Below are 21,100 nucleotides of genomic sequence, written 5' to 3'. Positions count from 1 at the left end.
ATCTTCTAACTCTACTAACCTTGTTTATATAATTTTTAGAGTAAGGAAAGAAGATCCAAAATTCTTGACTATACTGCAGTGCTACATGCGGCAAATTTTTGAAACAAAATGATGTTTTCTATATAGCGCTATCTGTATTTTCTCTATATTTTAACAAATAATATTATTAAAAAAATTATGATAATTTTATATAATTATTTATATAATTTTAAATAAAATTTAATTAGAATAACATAATAAAAATTTTATATACAAGAAGCGATACTATATCAGTAATAAGTATTTTATCATATAAACATTTCCTCATGAGAAGGACATACCTAACCTCTAAAATTTAAATTAAATATGGCGCGTCAAAGTGGTATTTTAGATTGCGAGAAAATGCATAATTTATCAGACAATAAAAATATTGACTTAGATAATTGTAGAAAATTAATAAAATCGTACATCGATTTGGTAAAGTTTCAATATTTATTAGCCTTTATAAAACATATTTAATTATTTCAAACTATTAAAGAAAACTGATTATTATTTTATTTGCAGCATCTATATAGTGCCGCTTTATTTTGGGCAGATAAAGTTGTTTCATTAAGTAATGAAGATCCTAAAGATGTATGTACATTAGCACATTGTATGTATCTAATGAAACAATATCATAGAGCTGCTCATCTTATCAGACGTCGTGGGTTAGAAAAGGTAAAATTTAATTATAAAATATTTTAATAGTATTACAATATTATAGTTTGCTGAATTGGAATATTGTTATTTTATAGACAGATGTAATGTGTCACTATTTAACAGTAAGAAGTCTTTTAGAAGCAAAAGAATATAATGAAGCTTTACAAGTTATTAATGAATCAGAAATATGTACAAATATAACACAATCAGCTTTTGGAGATCGAGCAGATATATTAGAAGATGCACCTAAAAATGTAATTAAGTATACACAATATTATTTATTTTATACATTATTTTTAATCACAAATTATTTAATTTAATTTATAAAATAATTATGTTGTATAAATACAAAATAATAAAATAAGTATATAAAATAATTTGTATATTATAGGTACAAAGTTCAATATTATATGTGAAAGGAAGAGTACATGAAGCTATGGATAACAGAGCAGTAGCAACTGATTGTTATAAACAAGCTCTACATTGTGATGTATATTCATATCAAGCATTTGAAGCATTAGTTCAAAATCAAATGCTCTCAGCTGCTGAAGGTATAAAAATACAACACAATTCATAAACATCATATAAAAAATAAACACAAATAATCTTATGATCTAATTTTAATAGAAAAAGAACTTTTGGAATCTCTACCTTTTGGTGAACAATGCACAGAAGCTGAAGCAGAGTTCTTACGGCTATTATATGAAAGTAAATTGAAAAAATATCAAGAACCATACAAAAAACAAGTCTTAGCAACTTGTAGTGTTATGGGAGTTCTTGTCACAGACAAGTTATTAGGTAATTTGGATATGGAAGTTACAGAAGCAGAAAGACTATATTATAATTGTGATTATCAAAAGTGTTTCTCACTTACAGAAAGGTAATTTTTCAATAAAAAAATTTCTATATAATTAAATATATATTTCATATATAATATATTTTACATATATTTATATATTTTAATTTATAATATTTTTTTTATGTTATCTCTTTTTAATTTTAGAATACTAAAAAAAGACCCATACCATAATTCATGTTTACCAGTGCACATTGCTTGCTTAGTAGAATTAAAAAAAACTAATGGTAAATATTATAAAAATCAGAATATGTAATTATTAATAAATTAGAGTTTTGTATATTATAGAATTATTTTTCAGCTTTATTTTATTTAGCACATAAATTAGTTGACTTATATCCAGATATGGCCTTAGCATGGTTTGCAGTTGGATGTTATTATTATAGTATAGGTAATTATAATTTTATTATATAATCAAAATTTTAAAAAAATTTTTTTTATAAAACATTGTATTGTTTTAATAATAGGAAAAAGTGATCCAGCACGAAGATATTTAGCAAAAGCTACAGCATTAGACAGACTATTTGGTCCTGCTTGGTTAGCTTATGGTCATTCTTTTGCAGTAGAAAATGAACATGATCAAGCAATGGCTGCTTATTTTAAAGCTTCTCAATTAATGAAAGGATGTCACTTGCCTCTTTTATATATTGGACTTGAATGTGGTTTAACAAATAATCTTAAATTGGCTGATAAGTTTTTCCAACAAGCTCAGAGTATAGCTCCAAATGATCCATTTGTTATACATGAGATGGGAGTTATATCTTTTTATAATTTAGAGTAAGTATTTTGATATATAAGTATTCTAATATTATCCCTGAGATTGAGTTATTGTAATGTGCAAAAGAGAGGTTCAAAATTCACTCTGCAACCTGATTAGTGTACTTCCACCCTTCCACGGTTTTTGGAAATCTGTCTAATTTATCAAGAGTTGTCATTTCATCGAATACAGTTACAAAACTGCTGAACGGCAATTTAAGGAAGCCATGAAAAGAATTCAAGGTGGACTAAAGGATGTTATTCTACCTAGTAAATGGGAAGCACTCCTAAATAACTTAGGTCATACTTGTAGAAAAATGAAGAAATATGGAGAGGCTTTAGAATATCATCAACAGGTTAAAAAATAAATATTGAAATAAAGATGTTTTTTTTTAAATTATTATTTTAAATTATAATTGATTATAATTTTTGTATAATTGTAGGCATTAATGTTAAATCCATTAAATGCATCTACTTATTCAGCAGTGGGTTTTATTCATGCATTAATAGGAAATACACAAGAAGCTGTTGATGCTTTTCATCGAGCTCTTGGACTTAGAAGAGATGATACTTTTACAACAACTATGTTAACTTATGTTATGGAACAACTTATAGAAGAATCACCTCCATATCGTGGTATATATATATAATTAATTTTTATTATATTTTATCAAATATATTTTTAATAATTTTCAATAATATTTTTTTAGATGCACCAATTGATATTCCAAAATATAAATATCCTGCAAACAAACATCAAGAAACAGACAATGCAGAACCTTTAGAAAATACAAATAATATAGCTGAATCAGCAAATCAAGATATTGATAAATTAAGAGTAAATTTATTTTCTGGATGGGGAGAAGATTCTAACAAAGCTGATGACAATACTGCTGATAAAGTGGAACGCAATCCTCAAGATGTGATTGTGAATTATTCCAGTGATATTAGTTCTGAAGTTGAAATGTTAGATTCATCAACTGCTCATATAGAATAAAATATGCAAATTTTTTTATATGATAAATAGATTTGTCTATTCAATAAAATAATTGTTTTGCCTTAAAGATTTCTTTTTTGTTCAAAAAATCTTTTTTTATTATTTTTTCTATTTTCTATTTGTATACAATATATAAAAATTTAATAGACATATATTTAAATATAATGAATATTAATCCATAATTTATTATAATAATTTATAGACAAAATTAGATTAAAAATAACAATGATCCAAAAAAAAATTTGATTTATAAAAAATATTAGACATCTTCAAATTTATTTCAAATTTTTTTTTTATTTATTTAATCTATTTTTTATAGTATATAAATTTAATTTAAAAATACTAATTTAAAAAATTAATGATTCAATTTTGCATTTTATCGCATATATGAAATTCCACAAGGGCGCGTTCGCGAACTGCGCCGGTGGTTTCCAAAGATGGAACCTGCTAGTGAAAAGGGGAAAGGGAGGAACAGATCTTCAATTCAGTTCGCAGAGTGGAGCAATGTGGAGAAGAATGGGCGTTCCGTCTCCATCGTTTCTGTATCGACATTAAATTGAACATAAGGAGAAATAAATTTTATTTTCAAAAAATTAACAAATTAATTAAAAATAGGCAATTCTAAGAGTTAAAATAATTAAAATATTATCCCCCGGCAAATAATTAAAAACCCGGCGAGATCAAATATTTAAATTTTTTAATGTAGTAAGATAATTATTAATTAATTAATTTATTAAATTCGTATATTTAACTTTTTTCGTATTTGTTATAAATTGAAAAAATCTGATTGAACATATATATATATGTATATGTATATACATATATATATATATATTAATTAAGTTTATAATTGATTAAATCACATTACGAGTCATCACGTTGAATTGGTGGAGAACAGCAATCGGAACAATTGAAAAATTCGTCAAGGCTTAATCAAAGATCGACATGCTTACATTAATGCAATTGGTAAGTCGTTATCCCTCCATAAAAATTCTGTATTCTTCTTTCCTATTGTTTAATATTTTTTTCTCAATGTTTCGATATAAATATCATACTTTATTTTTTTATAAATCTTATTTTTTGACTTTTCATTGGTCGATTGGTAACCTACTTTACAATTTCGCTAGTGCTATGATGTCGCTTCAAATAGAAAATTTACTATGTAAATCATGTCAGTATACAGCAATAATTATAACGTAGAAACTACAATGTAAAATCGAAATCGAAAGAATGTCCTGCGTCCTCACTTGTAAACAAACATACGAATCGTACGTTGAGCCGCAACGCGTCTGAGCCGTCCACGTGCAAAACACGTTGCGTTTCATAAGCTGATAGCCATGCCTTTTATCTATATTGCGCTGCCTTTAACCCTTCATTAATCAATTTAAAAATATTAAATGAAGACAAAAAAGAATTTTTTATAATTTAATTTGTTACAAAATTGTTTTTATTTGATATCATCTCTAAATTTTATAGAGATATTATACGATACTATTTGCAAACATAATATACAAATTATTATTATTATGATTATAAAACAAAATGTATATCTGAGAAAATTCATTAGTGAATTAGAAATGTAATAAATTAATATTATTATTATTAATAAGCCATGATTTTTGTACAATAGTATGAATAAATAATGGCATTTACTCCATAAATTTTTTTTTATTTTTATGTAAAAATTCTATTTTTTCTAATATTTTTATTTCATCTTTTGATTCATGATATAATTTCAAGATTGAAATTTCATAAAGACTAGATTCACATATTTCTGCTATATATATATTATATATATAGTATTATATTTCCAGCATATTTCGATGTTTCCGAACTATCGATATCAATGCAACCCTCGAATAATTCGATAAGTCAACGGGTTATAAAACCTTAAGAATTTTGAAAGTGTTATTATTTTGTCTGATGTAACTCGAAATAATGATCATTTGCATGGATTATAAGCGTCCTTAGGTTTTGTGCGACTTTGAACTTGATAGCATTGAATTCTACGAAGTTTGGAATTCTCTTGTTGAACCTTTAGAATGCCTCAATATCTTCCCCGACCCTGCAAAACTTTTTTTCCGAATTCCACGAACGCAAACTGGGAGTGGCGTCCTTCAGGCTCCTGTTTTCGTTATTCTGTACCGAAAGCTCGAAACACAGTTTGCTGATATCATTCGTAGCGATGACATCGAGGAATTCAGTGGTAGGTGATATATTAGATTTCACAATTTAAAAGAAATGTTTTACCATTCGAAATTATTTAAAATATTCGTAATTCTATTTTCTTAGGAATTGTACAAGTTCTGAAATTTCATCACTTTTACCGGAAATTGCGCAAGAAAATCGGTTAGCATAACAAACGAAGCAACGAATATGAATACTTATAATTATGCAAATTAAAAAGTTTAAAAAGTCTAAAAATTAAAAGATTTATAAAAAATAGAGAAATTAAAATAAATTTTTATAATTCTTTAATATATTCAAATACAATATAATTTACATAAACCAAATTAAACATTCCATATAGCATCCATATAGCGTTCTTATAATGTCTACTTACACACGCGCTACTTAATTGCTATCGTAAAAATTAATCGCGTTATTATTTTCTTATAATTATTTTCTTATCTCAAAAGAAAAAATAAACTGTAAAATAATTCAAACGTATTTCTGTGAAGATGGTGACAGTATTTCTCTATTATCACTTTGTAATATTATATCTTGTTACGTGATATGAATTTACTAAATGTGATCGCATAACTAGAAACAAACTGTTTAAAGTTTTTGATTTAAAATATTCTAACGATTTGTTCTTTTATCTTCTACAGTTAGATTTGTCATGCGATGTCGATGGAGTGAAAATATCAGAAGTGTCTGATTGGAACAATGAGAAATCACATAGTTTGCAACTGCAACAACGTGATAGAGAACAATTGCATCGTGACAAATTACAACAACAACGTGATCGCGACAGTGAACGAGAGCATCTGCATCAATTGCAATATATTGGAAATTTGCTGTTGGATCCTCCGCCGTCGGGCAACCTTCAGGGATATTCACATGACGTGTCTTGTACACAATCCAACAAGAATAACAATATAGATGGTAAAAGATTCTTTTCTTTACTAATTTTTGTATGATTAATGTTTTACTTTAAATAAATTAAATAATTTTACTTTAATTTTTAAATAAATTTGTAGAATAATTGTTAAGTCTTTCGCTAAGATAAATTGATAATTGAATATAATTAAGCTAATATGAATATAAAAATATTTTAATATTTTTTGATTCACCAATTTATTTACATTTAAATTTATCATATAAATATAAAATCAATAATTTCTTATAACTAATAATTTGTTTTATATTGATTATTGATGAAAGGGTTAATTTATATTTGTTTTATAATTGTTATATATTTGCATATTTTATTTGTTTCCTTCTAGATTTAATTATTAATAGGATTTATATATATATTTTACGAATTACATTGTTTTTTCTTTTTCTTTTTTTTTTTCATAACACTCGAGAAATGAAAAAATTTGTTCTAATTGCCTGCTAGGTCGTTTCAAAACTAACGAGCGTGCCCGTTCGTCGTTTGTCAATCGATAGTCCTTGCGGCGCTGTGTCGTATTTTTTCTGTGATTTTGTTTAAAACGGTAACATATTTTATATTTTTCCCTCACATCAGGAGACATGTCAATTTCGGATTTATTTGGACTTGGCTTACCTCGGGGATCCTTGATAAGCAGTCAATCAACAGCTGCGTCTCCTAGTTGTCGTAATTATCAGTATCAGGGTCGCAATCAAGGATCCTCTCAACATTATCAGGTAATATTTTCTTCTATTTTACATATTATGCATAAATTTTTCTTGACATAAATAATTTTAATCTCATTTATATAAGATAGTTTTGTTATTTATATTACAAAAGTTACTTTCAATAATTTATTCTTTATAAATATAACTGTACTTGTTATTTTCGATCTTTTTAAAACAAAAATTTAACAGTATGTAGCATAACAAGACAAGAATTGTTAAATTATTATTACTTTTATTAAATTTGTCAAGAGCTAATTGATTTTTCATTTTATAATTGAAAAATTTGGAGTACTATTAATAAAATTTTTTTTGACTGAAAAATTTGAAAATGATCATATATCAGCATTAATTTAATGGTTTCCGTCATTATATTTTAATTACTCCAATATATAGAAATGCAAAAACTGTTAAAGTATTTTCTTTCAATTTGTGAATGTCACATGTTGGATATGATAAAATTTCAAATAGAAGTAGGCAGTATTCTAAAACGTCTGCCTGCTGCCAATGCAATAACCGGAACAATGATTATCCTCATTGGAATGATTCCAACTACTCCTCAAACTTCCTTTTCCGTCGATCGCGTTGCTAATTTTTTGTACAATAGAGACCTTCTGGTTACCTGATATATTGATTTTTAATAAATTTTGTTACAATGAATCCCTAACATTAATTTAAGATAACATAATTTAGGATAATGCAAATAACGATAACGGATAGAGATAATGGCAGCCATGTGGCGATAGAAATAAAATTTTGTTTTGCTTATGAAATTTTTGATCCAATCAGAAAGAATTAAATTATAAAATACTATATACTTGGCTAATATGTTACATAGGATATAAGATAATAAAACATAATTTTTAATTAAAATTAATCTTGCAATAGTATACTGGAGTTATTTATTAGTCTTATATATTTATTTTCATTATTATATTGCAAAATTATTGCAACTATGAAATTTCTATAATTTCTTTTGAATAATAATTATAAAACCTAAAAATAAATATTTGAAAATATATCATGAATTTTTTCAAAATTTTTTACATAATATAAATATACGAAAAATATTTAAAAATATTTAAAAATCTTATTATTTGTTGAAACGAAATAATTATAATATAAATTATAATATAAATTATATTTTCTATAGTATAATATAAACTATAATATATTATTATAATTTATTTTACTAATAATTAAATAATATCATTCGTGGTCAAAAGGAGTAAAAATAAGAAACTATGAAAGTCATGTCTTATCGACTAGTCACTTTAATGGACATTTTATCAGGCTCTTCTCGACGCCTTTAACGTTATTACCTTCACCATTTGCTGGATGCAATCTGTACATAAAGGACCAGCAGGACATCGAAATGCGCGTATTAGAGTCGACATATAATGCGTTGGGCAAAATAAATTACGCATTGCCGCGCGCGTTAGTACGACCCGGATTCCAGGGTAGCCAAGAATTTACAAGCTTGAGCCAAACGGGTCTATCATAATCTATTCTTTCTATTTTTACTTTTCTTTAGTCTCAACTTTTTTATGAATTTCTAATCATATATTTCGTTGTTCCTATTTTTTATATTGCAGCATAATATTGTAGCTTTTCTTTTAAAAAAATTAGAAATATTTAACTTCTTTTTATTTATAATTATAAAAAATTATTATATGTTTGAGATATTGATAATTAATTAACTGTTTTATATTATTTAATATAGGGTGATGATAGGAACGGAATATGCTCGAATTCATCAATGTTAGACGTTCCAAGCTCTCCAAGTTCTATTACCACACCTGGCAGCCCTAGTACTCCTGGAAGTCTTTATTCAAATCCTTATTCATATTCATCTACGAATAGTAGTAATCAAACAGCATCATCGTTAAAAAGTCGAGGATCTTTGCAGCATGTGGGTTCGCCTTCATCGCCCATTCATTCTCCTTATTATGGGAGACCTATTCGTGGGTCACCACCTTACAGGTATCTTTTAAACCATTTTATGATTATGAGTATAATATAACAAAATGATTATACTAATGCATAATTTGTTTTTTCTTTTCAATATTAGCGATTGTAGTAGTCCCACTTTCGAGTATTCTCATGTGATGGGATGCAGTGGATCAAGATCAAATTCACCAGCGGACTCAGACACGAGTGGTATAAGTAGTGTGGATGGGTCTCTATCCGATATAATGGTATTTTTTTAATTTATAAATATTAATTATATAAGTTCGTCAAAATTAGAGAAAAAAAAATTATTTCATTTTAGAACTGTTTATCGTTAAACTCATCATCACACGAATGTTACCCTCAGTCTCTGGGTTCGTTGATGTCACCGGAAGTGGATTTATGTACGAACAATAGAGCAGCCGCGTTCCAACGAATGGCAGTGAAAAAGTATTTATCTTCATCCCATCAAAATTCATCGTCGACGCATCATCATCACTCACATGGACATAATCGCAGTCATCACTACGGATCGAATCAAAATGGCAATTTCCTGAATTCCTTTCTATCACACGAGAAAAATTGTTGTACTACTGGAAATCATATGGCTTTAAATTCACCTCCTATAAATATTTTAGATCCACAAATGTCACTTGAACGTGTAGCACGTTTTCATCGAAGTGCTGCTGGTATAATTCACTTATTAAGATATGATATGCAATTAAAGAATATGCTAGCAATATTTAAAGAATTATTATTCCAGCACTTTGTGATCCAACATGTACTTGGAGCGGTATATTACCACAACGTACTCAGAGACCATCAGGTTATTCATCTAAAGTATTTCTTGGTGGTGTACCGTGGGATATTACAGAATCTCTTTTAATTGCCACTTTTAAGCAGTTTGGTCAAATAAGAGTAGAATGGCCCGGAAAAGATCAATCCGCTACACAGCCAAAGGGATATGTATATATTATATTTGAATCTGAAAAACAGGTAGTTAAATATTTTTTATTCTTTTTAAATTTATTCTTTTATAACAAAGAATATATATTGTTTAAGGTAAGAACTTTGTTAGCATGTTGTACACATGATTTTACCAATGGTGGAAGTTGGTATTACAAAATATCGTCTAAACGTATGAAAGCAAAAGAGGTATATATCATTTTTTAATTAATTAAATTACATTATGAAATTTATTTTATTATAAATTTAAATGTATTGTTTCTTTATAATATTATAATTATAATACTTTTGTATTATAGGTACAGGTAATACCTTGGATTCTTGAAGACAGTAACTATGTAAAATCATCATCACAAAAACTTGATCCTCACAAAACAGTATTTGTGGGTGCACTTCATGGTATGCTAACCGCTGCTGGTTTAGCAAAAATTATGGATGATCTATTTCGAGGCGTTATTTATGCAGGTAAAGAGCTATAATATATCTCAATTGTTAAATGCATACTACTAAAATTAATTATAGGTATTGATACTGACAAACATAAATATCCAATTGGATCTGGTCGTGTTACATTTAGTACAAAACATTCATATATGAAAGCAATTTCAGCTGCTTTTATAGAGATAAAAACTGCCAAATTTACAAAAAAGGTTAGTATAATTTTATAAAATAAATATAATATATAAAAAAATTCTAGAAGAAAAAAATTAAATAAAATTTCTATTGTTTTTATAGGTGCAAGTTGATCCGTATTTAGAAGATTCTATGTGTTCCGGATGCTCCGTACAACAAGGACCCTATTTTTGTCGTGAAGTGGTATGAAAAATATATCATAATTTTTAAACAAAAGATATCTTATTATTTTTATTTTGTTCCTAGGTATGCTTCCGGTATTTCTGTCGCAGTTGCTGGCAATGGCAGCATTCGATGGAATCAATGTGGCACCATAAGCCTTTAATGCGTAATTCCAAGACAAATCAAGTTGTTGGATTATCACCAAATATAAATTCTTGGACCCGTGGAATGAATAATCCCACAATTTAAGTACAATTATTATTAATATACAATTGAGCTTCTCTTTCATGGTCACACATTCAATTTTTTTTGACTATTTGTTTTTGCACGGACGTTGTGCTAGCTGACTTACTGACAGGGTGCAAACTTAGTTTTTATCGCAGAGCTGCGGGCAGCTGGTTTGACGATATACTTTGAAATACCGGATATACCAGCTGATCGGCAAATGCAACGATTTGTTTATTATCGTTACTATCACGTACGTCCGCGGTATAGAGACTAATTAATAGATAAAAATCGTGTTTCATATAAAGTTCCTATTTCGAACGCGGCCACCACCACGTTCTCAACAAACAGTATTTTTATTTAGTATGTTTATTTAGGGACTGGTTCTCTTGTTAATCGTTTTATTCCGAAGAATATAATTGTGTCATTGAGTAACACATCACATTATATGATAATTATGCGTTACGAGTGTGCATTTACATTGAATTCGTGTGGGTCCAATTGTGGCTTTTATAGTGACAATAATTTTTATACGATAAAATGAGAAGCCACTCGATTGTTTAAAAAAATAAAAAAGAAAGAGAGGAGGACTAAGCTTATAATATTAAAAAAAAAAAACCACAAAAATACAATACGCCGCTAAAGTAATCTATCGGCGAAATATTACGCTTAATCGTAAACTATTCGATGAGATTAGATTATTGTGGTATTCTAGCGGCAGGAGGAATTAATAATTTAATTATTATTTTTTTTGCGAAAAACGCATTTAATTTGAGTACTAATTAGAACCCAGGCTATATATCGACATTTGTCGATGATATTGCCCGTCGTTGTAGTTTTATGTTAGATTGTACAGTGTAAGGGGTATTGCCAATGGCCACTATAATCATAATTTATATTCTTAGTCAAAGCGGTAAGCCTTTGTGAGCTTTCGTTTAGAGGGACTGTTTAACTGTTGACGAAATGGAGAAGTACATGGTCTACGATTCTGGAGCGGATTGTAGTAAATTGATTCTGTTTTTATTTTTTGTTACGATATTATGTTATGTATTTTCTTTCAACAAGATTTCGTAATATTACTTCTAATCGCGTTTCTGATGTTTTGATATCATTTTGTTGAGTGAATTAAAAATCATATTTTTGCAGATAGACTTCCATTGTCGTTCCTCCTTTCTTGTTTCATTATTTTGTTCCTTTTCTTTATCGTTTGAGAAAATAATTCCTCCAAATAACCCTTCTGCCCTTTTCAAACTCCTGGCCTTAAGAATGTGTGCTTATGCAAACTGCTAGATATTAAATGTTATTATATCATGAAAATTTGATAAATAATATAAACAAAATCATAAGATAAAAATCAATTGATAGCAGAAATGATATTATATTATTTTATATTTAATTTGTTTAACTTTGTTATTTATTTATAAATTAATTTAAATTATAGCATATTATTTAAACTAATTATGCATTATTGTTCTGATTAATAATTGATTATTCATATTCTGCTAAGTAATTATGAATATCCTCATTACTGAGAGAAAAAAAATTATAAAAAGTTAAAATAATTATAATAAATCATAAATCATAATAATCAATATCAATAGAAATAAAATTAAATTTTAATATTTGAAATTTGTGAAATTTGAAACTAAAAATTTGAAGTTATATTAAAAGTATAAACTGTTGCAATTTCTAATTTTTAGAAAATTCAAAACAAATATAGTATAAAAAGACATTATTGAAATACGTTGTATATTTCACAATTAGTCTTTGTTGTCTATAGAAATTATGATTCATTTCATATTATATTAAAAGTAATTGTAGATCATACGTTGTTAATGGTAAATGTTCCAAAGTAGAAATATAAACTTAATTAAGATTTATAATTTAAAATTCATATAATCAACTGCAAGTTATACTACTATACTCTTTGAATTACTTACATATTGAAGGCAAGAATGAATTTATCATATTTCTCATATTTCCAAGTCATTAAAATTTCGCTTGGTTTAAGAAAGTGGAACAAATACAAAAAAAATATCGCGTTACATCAAATGCAATTATCAAACAACATGGTTATTATATATATAAGAAAATACTCCTATGAAGTGCTTTAATACAACATACAAGATAGTATATAATATATATATTATATTCTACAAAAGCTTCGAATATAATCATAAAGTTTTTAGTAAACAAACGATCAGTTTTTGCTAATGCCTAAGAATGGTTCTGAATAAATGAACGACAAAAACTCTTAGACTAAAAACTATCGAATTAACGGCCAAAAAATAAGCCGTCAGAAATTTTAAAGATGCTCTTTTATCGGAAATATTATCTTATTTACAAACTTTTAATAAGTCGTGCCTTTTAATATAATCTCCATAGATTTTATTCTAACGTGGAAAACACAAATTATTTTTAAATCATTGATAACCACGCGATACAGGGTGATCTATTATTAAAAAAACAAGACTGCTATTGGTACGCATAATGTCAAGCTTTCTTATCACTTTTAAGAGATTTAATCACTCGCGAGGCAATGATTACATCGTACCCTAGGTAGCAAAATATTTTTTTTATGTTCATAAAAGTGCCTCCTATTCTTTCACTTTTATTAATAATATAACGTATGTACATCTATAATTTATGGATATTGAAACTCGAGTAATTTGTAAAAACAATTCAATCAATAGTAAACTTATATAAGTACACTAATTAGCTTAAAATCAAATAAGCTTTTTCTTACAGAAAAATCAAAGAAAATCAATAATTTATATTGCTTTAGCTTTTTACGTATTACATATATCTTTGTTAAAACATACCTTGTAACAAAATTGATATATTACAAACAATAAATAGTTCTTTATTATGTTAACATTATTGTACTTTGTAATATGAAAAATTATACTTTAAGTGATATAAAAAAAATTAAATAATTAAGATTTTTTTCTAATTCTAATTTATTTTATTTATTACATAATATTTCTTATATAAATTGATAAATAAATAAGAAATATATTTAAAGTTATATTTAATAATATAATGTTCTATTCTATTTAATATATAATATTTTATAATTTCTATCATTTTTCATTCATTTTTTAGTTATTATTAAAAATTTGTATGCTCTTCTTATTTGTTGAAAGTTTGATATAAACCAATTAAAGATGATAAGGATCCAAGTACTCCAATATGCCAAGTTTTTAACTGTCCAGCCCATAATATACCAGATGGCAAATAACTAACTGCATAACTTATATCTAATATTAATCTTATACAAGTCAATAATTCATTCCACTTTTGTTTGTTTATTGTCTTTAAAGTTAATCTATTTAAATAGAAAAGAAATATAACATGTTATTAATCAAACTCTAAATGTTTTTGTATTTATATTTAAACTTACCTTGTATTATAGTTAATTTCACTAAGATGAATTTTATAATTATTGAATTTAATTTTTCGCAAAGACCTAAAAAATATACATGCAATAAAAATGTTCAAAGAAGAATAAAATATTTAATATTTTTTTTTTAACCATACTTTAATAATGACAATTGCAGAGAAATTATCCAAAGCCATGTTGTAGCATTATCCCATAATTCGTTATTGATTTTAATTAATTCATGTTTACCTGCCCAAAAAATATGTTCTATTGGACAAAATATGATGTCTATTAAAATCTGTATTAGCTCTGCATATCTTATCATCCAATCTGATTCCTATTAGATGACATAAAATTTATATATACCTGTTAAAAAATAGTAGAAATCTGTATATTACATGAATGTATAAATAGAAATAAAAATGAATTTGTCAAATATAATTTCTTATATTATAAATATTTATTTTATTAATATATATACCTCTTTTTTCCATTTATATTTCATAGCATAATGAATCATTGGTATATCATTTAATAATCTTAAAATCATTCTACATTCATTCATTTGATTACTAAATATTTTTAACTTTTTATTTGTTTCATTTGAAGATACACCCAATGTGGCAAATTTTGCCATATAAGATAATGTTTTTAAAAATTTGTCTCTTCCTTGATATGTTTCCAAATATTCTGATATTAATGCAATATTCATTTTTATATAAATATATTTAAAAATATAATAAACTATAATAAAAAAAATAAAAATAGATTGAATGTTTATTAAATTATATTAATTTAATTGATCAAATAAATGTTAATTTAAAGATAAATTTATAATAATTTTTTAAGAAATCGATTATATAATACTTTAAATATCCAAGTTATAATATTAATTGTAAAAAAATGAAAATTTAACAAATATTACAAGTACGTTTTCTTATATAAATATATACATATATATATTAATTTATTAAAATATTAAAATATTAAAATAAACTATAAGTTATCTTACGATTGAATATACCAAATTATATTGTGAAAATAATTTTCAGTAAATCATTTGATATGATTTTTTTTTTTTTCCTTATAAAAAATTTTAACTTTTTAAATTTATATGTGACACAATGTTAAAGTAAGACAAAATGAGTTTTTATTTTTCTATGTTTAAGAATGTTCTTGTAGTTGTATTGTAAATTTTAAGCATAAGCAGTCGATAAAGAAGAACTCGTTTTCTTTATAATTACCAAATATTTTATTTTGAAAAATTAATATTTAGAATTATTATATTTTTATTTTAATTATTTTAAAAATATTTTGATTCTCTCTTTTTTTCTTTATTTTCATAGGAAATTAACTTTATATAAAAATAAAACTTTATTTAAAAATAAAAAAAATATAAAAAATAAATTTTTAATTGAATTTTAATAAAAATTAATATACACTTTCTAAATATTTATTCAAATATAATTTTTAATATTTTGTATTAAACAAATAATTATATTGGCAGTTAACACAATAAAAAGATAGAATATATAATACTAATAACATAATAGTGAATAATAGAATATATAATATTAGTATACATATTATATTATATTATATTATATTAGCATATATATTATATTATATTATATGAGTTTAAAAAATAAAAAATTATAAAAAACAATTTTTTTTATAATAATTAACTTTTATAAATAGTATAAAAATAGAATAAAAAGTTTTATTACATTAAAATTTTATAAATTCTAATATATAAAATATTGAATTATTGAATTATTGAATTATTTTTTTATTAAAAATATCTTTTTCATTTCATAGATTATTTATTTTTCAGATGTTTATTAATAAATTTAGAGTTTCTCTTCTATATATGCAGTAAATCTATGTCGAGAAATATGGAGGGGGAATTGTCTTTTCAAAGTGTTCATTCACTGATTCGCTGTTGATTTCGAGGTACGATCCGTAAGAGTGTCTGAAGTCGAATCTGAAAGTGTATCTGACATGTATTTCATTTATTATTATTTTTCTTTCTTGTAAATTTTTTTAAGTTATCTCATTTATCAATATGTATAAATAATAGCGTGTAATGTCGTAAAAAGCAATGCGATAATTTATATTTGATCAATTCGGTATAATGTTTTAATGTGATTTAGTGGTGAAAAAGATATTGTGGTGTAATGGAAGGAAAAAAAAAGATAGTAGAAGGAAAAAGAAAAGGAGAAAGTGCATTTCGTTTTGGGCCTGCTAGTGGACTCATCATCAGTAAAGCTATCTAGCAGGCCCGTGTCTTAAACTTTGGGATGTAGAAGCCAGATTAAGGAATATATTTGTAAAAAAAGATAGTTAGGCATGTGTGCAAGAATTGTGTTTCACTGTAAATCCCTCTGGTGGCGAGTATAGAAGGGCCGCCTTAATCATACGTTTAACGATATTTTAGTTATCGAATTTAATTTTCTTAGAAATGTTAATATAACATAAAATTGACAGTAAAATGTAAAAAAAAAAAAAAATCAGTGTTCTATTACTTTTTTGAAATACGATGAACTTAACCAACGTGTAAACTTAACCAATTTACAAGCGTGTTTGTACTGTATTGAAGTAGTTGTGTAGTCTATTGTTCTAGGCTGGTCATGTTAGAAATGCGACTGTGTATGTGTTATGAATATTTAAACAATTGGTATAGTGGTCCATTGCTGTGATGAGTGTAGGATTTAGTGCAGTTGTACGATCAATAATTGAAAAAATAAATGAAATTTATAAAAAAATTAAATTAAAAACAAATATATGAAATATATATATGAAATATCTTCATAAAAGAAATAACATTCAAAATTTACTGTTAGAATGAATTCTAACAGTTGCAATCGCAAAAATTAAAATAAAAAAAATAATCTATCCAAAATAATAACAAATATGTAATATTCAATAATAAATACATACGTAGTTAAAAAGAGAATTAATTTCGCGGTTTAATAACTTAAAATATTTGAATGGAGGGGGGTACTGTGGCAGTGTTTCCATACAGAAATTACTAGCTAGTAACTTCCGCTAGATAGCGCTCATGTGAGAAGAAACTGTATGTTAACGAGTTTGCCAATCTTAGAAAAGAGATATATCCTGTGTGCTAGAGGAGACGCTCAGATTTTAGAGAGTCCTAGAAAAGAGTAGTCACGTTTGAAATCGGGTGTTGCAATATCATTGTTATAATTATTAACGTTATTTTTAATAAATTTTTATTATCTTTTTTTTGTCATGTGATAGTGTATATATATTATTAACCTCTGCTTATGGGCGGCTAATCATATTATTTTGAGAGTACAAAGACACTAGAAAAGAGCGCTATTTACGAACACGCGCAAGCCGCCATAATACCATGTTCCGCTGCATTCCAATTTTTAAAGGATGTAACAGGCAGGTGGAATACATTGACAAGCGTCATTGCTCTCTGCCGTGCGTCCCCGATGATATTTTACGATACTCGAGAAGTTTGGAGGAGCTCCTACTGGACGCGAATCATATTCGTGATCTACCGAAGGTAAACAAATACTGCTACATGCCAACTTTCTGTCTTATAACCGTATATCTTTTTCTTTCTCTGCCCCTCCCCTATATCATTCTCCTCTCTCTCTCTCTCTCTTTCTCTCTCCCCCTTCTGTCTACTCCCCCCTCTCTGTATCTCTCTTTTCCTATTGCTATTGTGTTCATGACGTATCATTCCATCACTTATAATGTAACTAAGAACGACATAGCTGATAATATTTTTATTCTAATTATTGCTTTTTTTTTTTTACAAATACTTATTGTCATTTTTTTTCATTTCAGAATTTTTTTCGGCTACAGAAGTTACGAAAGCTCGGCTTGAGTGACAATGAAATTCACCGTTTGCCTCCAGATATTCAGAACTTCGAAAATCTCGTGGAACTGGATGTATCCAGGAATGGTGAGTGATTTTTTTATTATTATTCTTATTTTTAATCATTTTGCGATTTTGTGATTGGGGATTATAATAGAAAATTTGATTTTCATCGTTTCGATAGACGTGAACATTTTTTTAGATGCTTTTTTTCTTTCTTTTTTTTTATTTTCTTTTTCATATGATTGATACAAGCAACTTCTATCCACAGCTTCGAATAAAACACGTGTATATGTGGACAATTGTCAATAAGAGTTGAATCAAAAGTGTAATAATGCGCGTACAAAGAGATTGAATAAAGAGAAGTAAAGTTAAACGAAATGAACTATTAACAGAACTTCAATTTGGACATTTGTTGCACATTTGAGTTGAATAAATTATGAAATAGCCATACTACTCGAGTATTATAATAATATAGCTTATGGGCAAATTATTATTAAGATAGTACTTTTTTTTACTTACAATCAATTATAATAACGTGTATCGACTATAATAATGATAATCATGGTTGCTTTATATCATTATTATAAATTTTTCTTTTTAAAGTAATTTCAAATATCATTATTATAATTATATACAAAAAAATTTATATTATCTTATAACGCAATATATTCTTCACAACAAGATGCAATTTTGATGAAAAAAGTAAAATGTCGATATAGGATTCTGTAATTAATGTAATAATATCAGTTTTCCTAATCGATTCTTTTTCTTTTCATTTTATTATCAATTTACTTTCTAACGACGATGCAGAGATTCGTAGCTCGAAAGGCGCGTTGAAATGCGTTTTTTTACTCTTGTCTCGAAGTTGTTTCCCAAGAGGGAAGCCTTTCCTTTCTCGCTGTTCGCTAGATTTACTTACCGTTCCACTTCGGCATTTTTATGTTTACCTTATGCTTGTCTCTCACCACCCGCATATATATACAAGGAACTTCATTACTTTACACGCAATACAACAGCTAAGAAAGAATGTAATCCGTAAAGTCGCGGATGCTTCGTTTTGCCTTTTCTTCTTCTATTCTTCTTTTCTTCTTGCCATTAAATACATGGCAACTTGTAATTTAATATTAGTTGTGCTTCATTGAACATTTTTTTTCGAATCTGAACGATTCTTCTTAATAATTATTTTCTTCTTTTTGTAAGAAAATAATATTGAAAGAATATATGAAAAATAATTTTTAATTTGATACAAAATATTTTATATTTTAAATTATATTTCATATATATATATCATCTGATATAAACCATTAGTTTTCAATAATTCATTTCTTCATATTTATTACATGTGAAATTAAATTTTTTATATCATTTCTTTTCATCTTTTCGTATTTTACATAGTATAGGCATAGTATAGGAATATGCTTATTATATTGTCATACATTCCAAATTGTATTCATAATAAATAAATTAATTTGTTTTTTTTATAATACCATATAATATAGAATTTATTTATGATTTTTTAGAAATCTTTTAAACAATGAAAAAAATAAAAAAATCTTTTAACCATATAAATATAATTTATTCTACGTTATCATGTTAATTTATCGTTATATTGTAATTTGTGATAAATAAATAAAGAATTAGGCTTCTTTTTTCCCCGATAATACCTCAAAAGATGTAACGAAAATTAAATCAGAGGTAATTTTTACATTTTTTTGTACATGTATACATGTGTGATACATATCCGAATAATTAGATTTAAATTTTTGCAAATGTTTACTCATTTATCGCGTGAAATAAAATTTTGATTAATGTTAAAACAAAAAAATAGATATCGATCACCATTATTTTTCATCTTTTAATATGTAATATTTTGTCGTTTGTTATTGTTAATCTATTTTCAATATATTCTATATCCAAGTAATAATAATAATATATTTAATTTAATTAAAATATATTTTAATTTAAATTTTTTCTACAATAATTATTTTCTTTTAAAGATTATTAAGGTTAACAGATCTACATTTATGATATATTATATATATAAAAAAAATTATATGTATATGTTTTATGAAAATATATGTTTTAGAATAAATTAATGATTAAAAAATTAATTTGTTATATTAAAATGACTGTATAAACGGGTTCTTTTGAAAAATACATTGTTGAACGATTTCTATTATAAATTAATGAGGCCTATTGTTAAAATACTGATTAAAATTCATTAGATGTTTTGTCTTTTTTTCTTTTTTTTTTTTTTTAAATTATTCGATTGATCTTATTTGATCTTGATTCAATTTTTTTAATCGATTTATTATTACATATATATAGAATTCTATATATCTAATTTCAATTTTTAATTTCAAATGTATATCCTTCATAATTTTAATATTAATTAAAATATTCGATTTATTTCATTAATTTATTTAATTCATTAATCAATTCGAATGATATATAAGTATTAATAAGAAATGATAGGAACATTTAACGGTATAAATCAAGTCAACAGCATTTTTAACCGAAACGGTTGAATAATGAATAGAAAAAAAAAAGAAAAAAAAGCAGAAAAAATTTTTTTCGAACAATACTGAAGTGTATAATAAGCGACGGCATTGTACACGCTGTAAAATGAATTCTTTTGTTCGCAATGAAAGTCGAGAGTTGGACTTTCAGCCAAATAAAACGTTCTGCCAGTTTTGCGCCATATTCGATCTTCATGATTCTCAAAAACGAAATTCAAAGCAACTTTGTTGCTCACTTTTCTATTTTAGGCTTTCTTCATTAATTCATTAATTCTTCATTAATTTCTTTTTGATTGAC

General features: G+C 25.8%; 4 protein-coding genes across 26 annotated transcripts in view; 3 read left to right on the top strand and 1 right to left on the bottom strand.

Annotated features, from left to right (window-relative positions):
* The first annotated feature begins 225 nt into the window (after positions 1-225).
* LOC108003497 (cell division cycle protein 16 homolog) lies at positions 226-3,354 on the top strand. Of its 2 annotated transcripts, none has more exons than XM_028669572.2 (11): positions 226-456; positions 544-696; positions 774-932; positions 1,070-1,229; positions 1,306-1,558; positions 1,682-1,761; positions 1,851-1,925; positions 2,002-2,311; positions 2,484-2,646; positions 2,734-2,926; positions 3,001-3,354. In XM_028669572.2, the coding sequence occupies exons 1-11, from the start codon at positions 346-348 to the stop codon at positions 3,285-3,287; spliced, it is 1,944 nt and encodes a 647-aa protein (XP_028525373.1). In that variant the 5' UTR covers positions 226-345; the 3' UTR covers positions 3,288-3,354. The 2 variants fall into 2 exon arrangements, with proteins under 2 accessions (XP_028525373.1, XP_016921255.1); XM_017065766.3 differs by having other exon boundaries at positions 1,836-1,925.
* A 419-nt stretch (positions 3,355-3,773) lies between these two features.
* LOC108003664 (cytoplasmic polyadenylation element-binding protein 1) lies at positions 3,774-12,196 on the top strand. 3 transcript variants are annotated; one of them, XM_062073611.1, is made up of 13 exons: positions 3,774-3,992; positions 4,186-4,253; positions 6,119-6,395; positions 6,982-7,121; positions 8,833-9,092; positions 9,181-9,307; positions 9,382-9,748; positions 9,823-10,055; positions 10,122-10,214; positions 10,325-10,490; positions 10,548-10,675; positions 10,761-10,841; positions 10,905-12,196. In XM_062073611.1, exons 2-13 carry the CDS (start codon positions 4,233-4,235, stop codon positions 11,067-11,069), a joined length of 2,058 nt encoding a protein of 685 aa, XP_061929595.1. In that variant the 5' UTR covers positions 3,774-3,992; positions 4,186-4,232; the 3' UTR covers positions 11,070-12,196. The 3 variants fall into 3 exon arrangements, with proteins under 3 accessions (XP_061929595.1, XP_016921577.1, XP_028525387.2); XM_017066088.3 differs by having other exon boundaries at positions 3,779-3,992; positions 4,159-4,253; XM_028669586.2 differs by lacking the exons at positions 3,774-3,992; positions 4,186-4,253 and adding an exon at positions 5,339-5,493.
* Positions 12,197-13,987: 1,791 nt separating this feature from the next.
* LOC108003519 (peroxisomal membrane protein 11C) lies at positions 13,988-15,586 on the bottom strand. Of its 3 annotated transcripts, none has more exons than XM_062073614.1 (5): positions 15,452-15,586; positions 14,909-15,171; positions 14,586-14,764; positions 14,449-14,514; positions 13,988-14,373 (listed from the first exon to the last, which is right to left on the bottom strand). In XM_062073614.1, exons 2-5 carry the CDS (start codon positions 15,137-15,139, stop codon positions 14,178-14,180), a joined length of 672 nt encoding a protein of 223 aa, XP_061929598.1. In that variant the 5' UTR covers positions 15,140-15,171; positions 15,452-15,586; the 3' UTR covers positions 13,988-14,177. The 3 variants fall into 3 exon arrangements, with proteins under 3 accessions (XP_061929598.1, XP_016921284.1, XP_016921283.1); XM_017065795.3 differs by having other exon boundaries at positions 14,909-15,117; positions 15,440-15,578; XM_017065794.3 differs by having other exon boundaries at positions 15,440-15,577.
* Positions 15,587-17,800: 2,214 nt separating this feature from the next.
* Positions 17,801-21,100, top strand: part of LOC108003564 (protein lap4) — a 48,191-nt gene continuing 44,891 nt past the window's right edge. For all 18 annotated transcript variants that reach the window (XR_001767073.3, XM_062073591.1, XM_062073589.1 and 15 more), the window contains exons 1-2: positions 17,801-17,962; positions 18,250-18,367. Coding sequence is in view for 17 of the 18 variants with exons in the window: in XM_062073591.1 (XP_061929575.1) it covers positions 17,801-17,962; positions 18,250-18,367 (280 nt within the window). In the remaining variant the exon portion in view is untranslated. The remainder of the gene's footprint in view (positions 17,963-18,249; positions 18,368-21,100) is intronic.

This window comes from Apis cerana, linkage group LG4 (genome assembly GCF_029169275.1).
Source record: "Apis cerana isolate GH-2021 linkage group LG4, AcerK_1.0, whole genome shotgun sequence".
Classification (NCBI taxonomy): Eukaryota; Metazoa; Arthropoda; class Insecta; order Hymenoptera; family Apidae; genus Apis; species Apis cerana.
This window is presented reverse-complemented; position numbering and strand designations above follow the sequence as displayed.

Excerpts from the sequence above, each read along its gene's own strand:
- LOC108003519 (XM_062073614.1), bottom strand. The coding sequence starts at position 15,139 with ATGAATATTGCATTAATATCAGAATATTTGGAAACATATCAAGGAAGA. Across the intron at positions 14,765-14,908 it reads AATATAAATGGAAAAAAGAG|GAATCAGATTGGATGATAAG; the intron begins GTATATATATTA and ends GTCATCTAATAG. Across the intron at positions 14,515-14,585 it reads CTGCAATTGTCATTATTAAA|GTCTTTGCGAAAAATTAAAT; the intron begins GTATGGTTAAAA and ends TATATTTTTTAG.
- LOC108003497 (XM_017065766.3), top strand. The coding sequence starts at position 346 with ATGGCGCGTCAAAGTGGTATTTTAGATTGCGAGAAAATGCATAATTTA. Across the intron at positions 1,926-2,001 it reads ATGTTATTATTATAGTATAG|GAAAAAGTGATCCAGCACGA; the intron begins GTAATTATAATT and ends TTTTAATAATAG. Across the intron at positions 2,927-3,000 it reads AGAATCACCTCCATATCGTG|ATGCACCAATTGATATTCCA; the intron begins GTATATATATAT and ends ATATTTTTTTAG.
- LOC108003664 (XM_062073611.1), top strand. The coding sequence starts at position 4,233 with ATGCTTACATTAATGCAATTG. Across the intron at positions 6,396-6,981 it reads CAAGAATAACAATATAGATG|GAGACATGTCAATTTCGGAT; the intron begins GTAAAAGATTCT and ends CCCTCACATCAG. Across the intron at positions 10,491-10,547 it reads TCGAGGCGTTATTTATGCAG|GTATTGATACTGACAAACAT; the intron begins GTAAAGAGCTAT and ends AATTAATTATAG.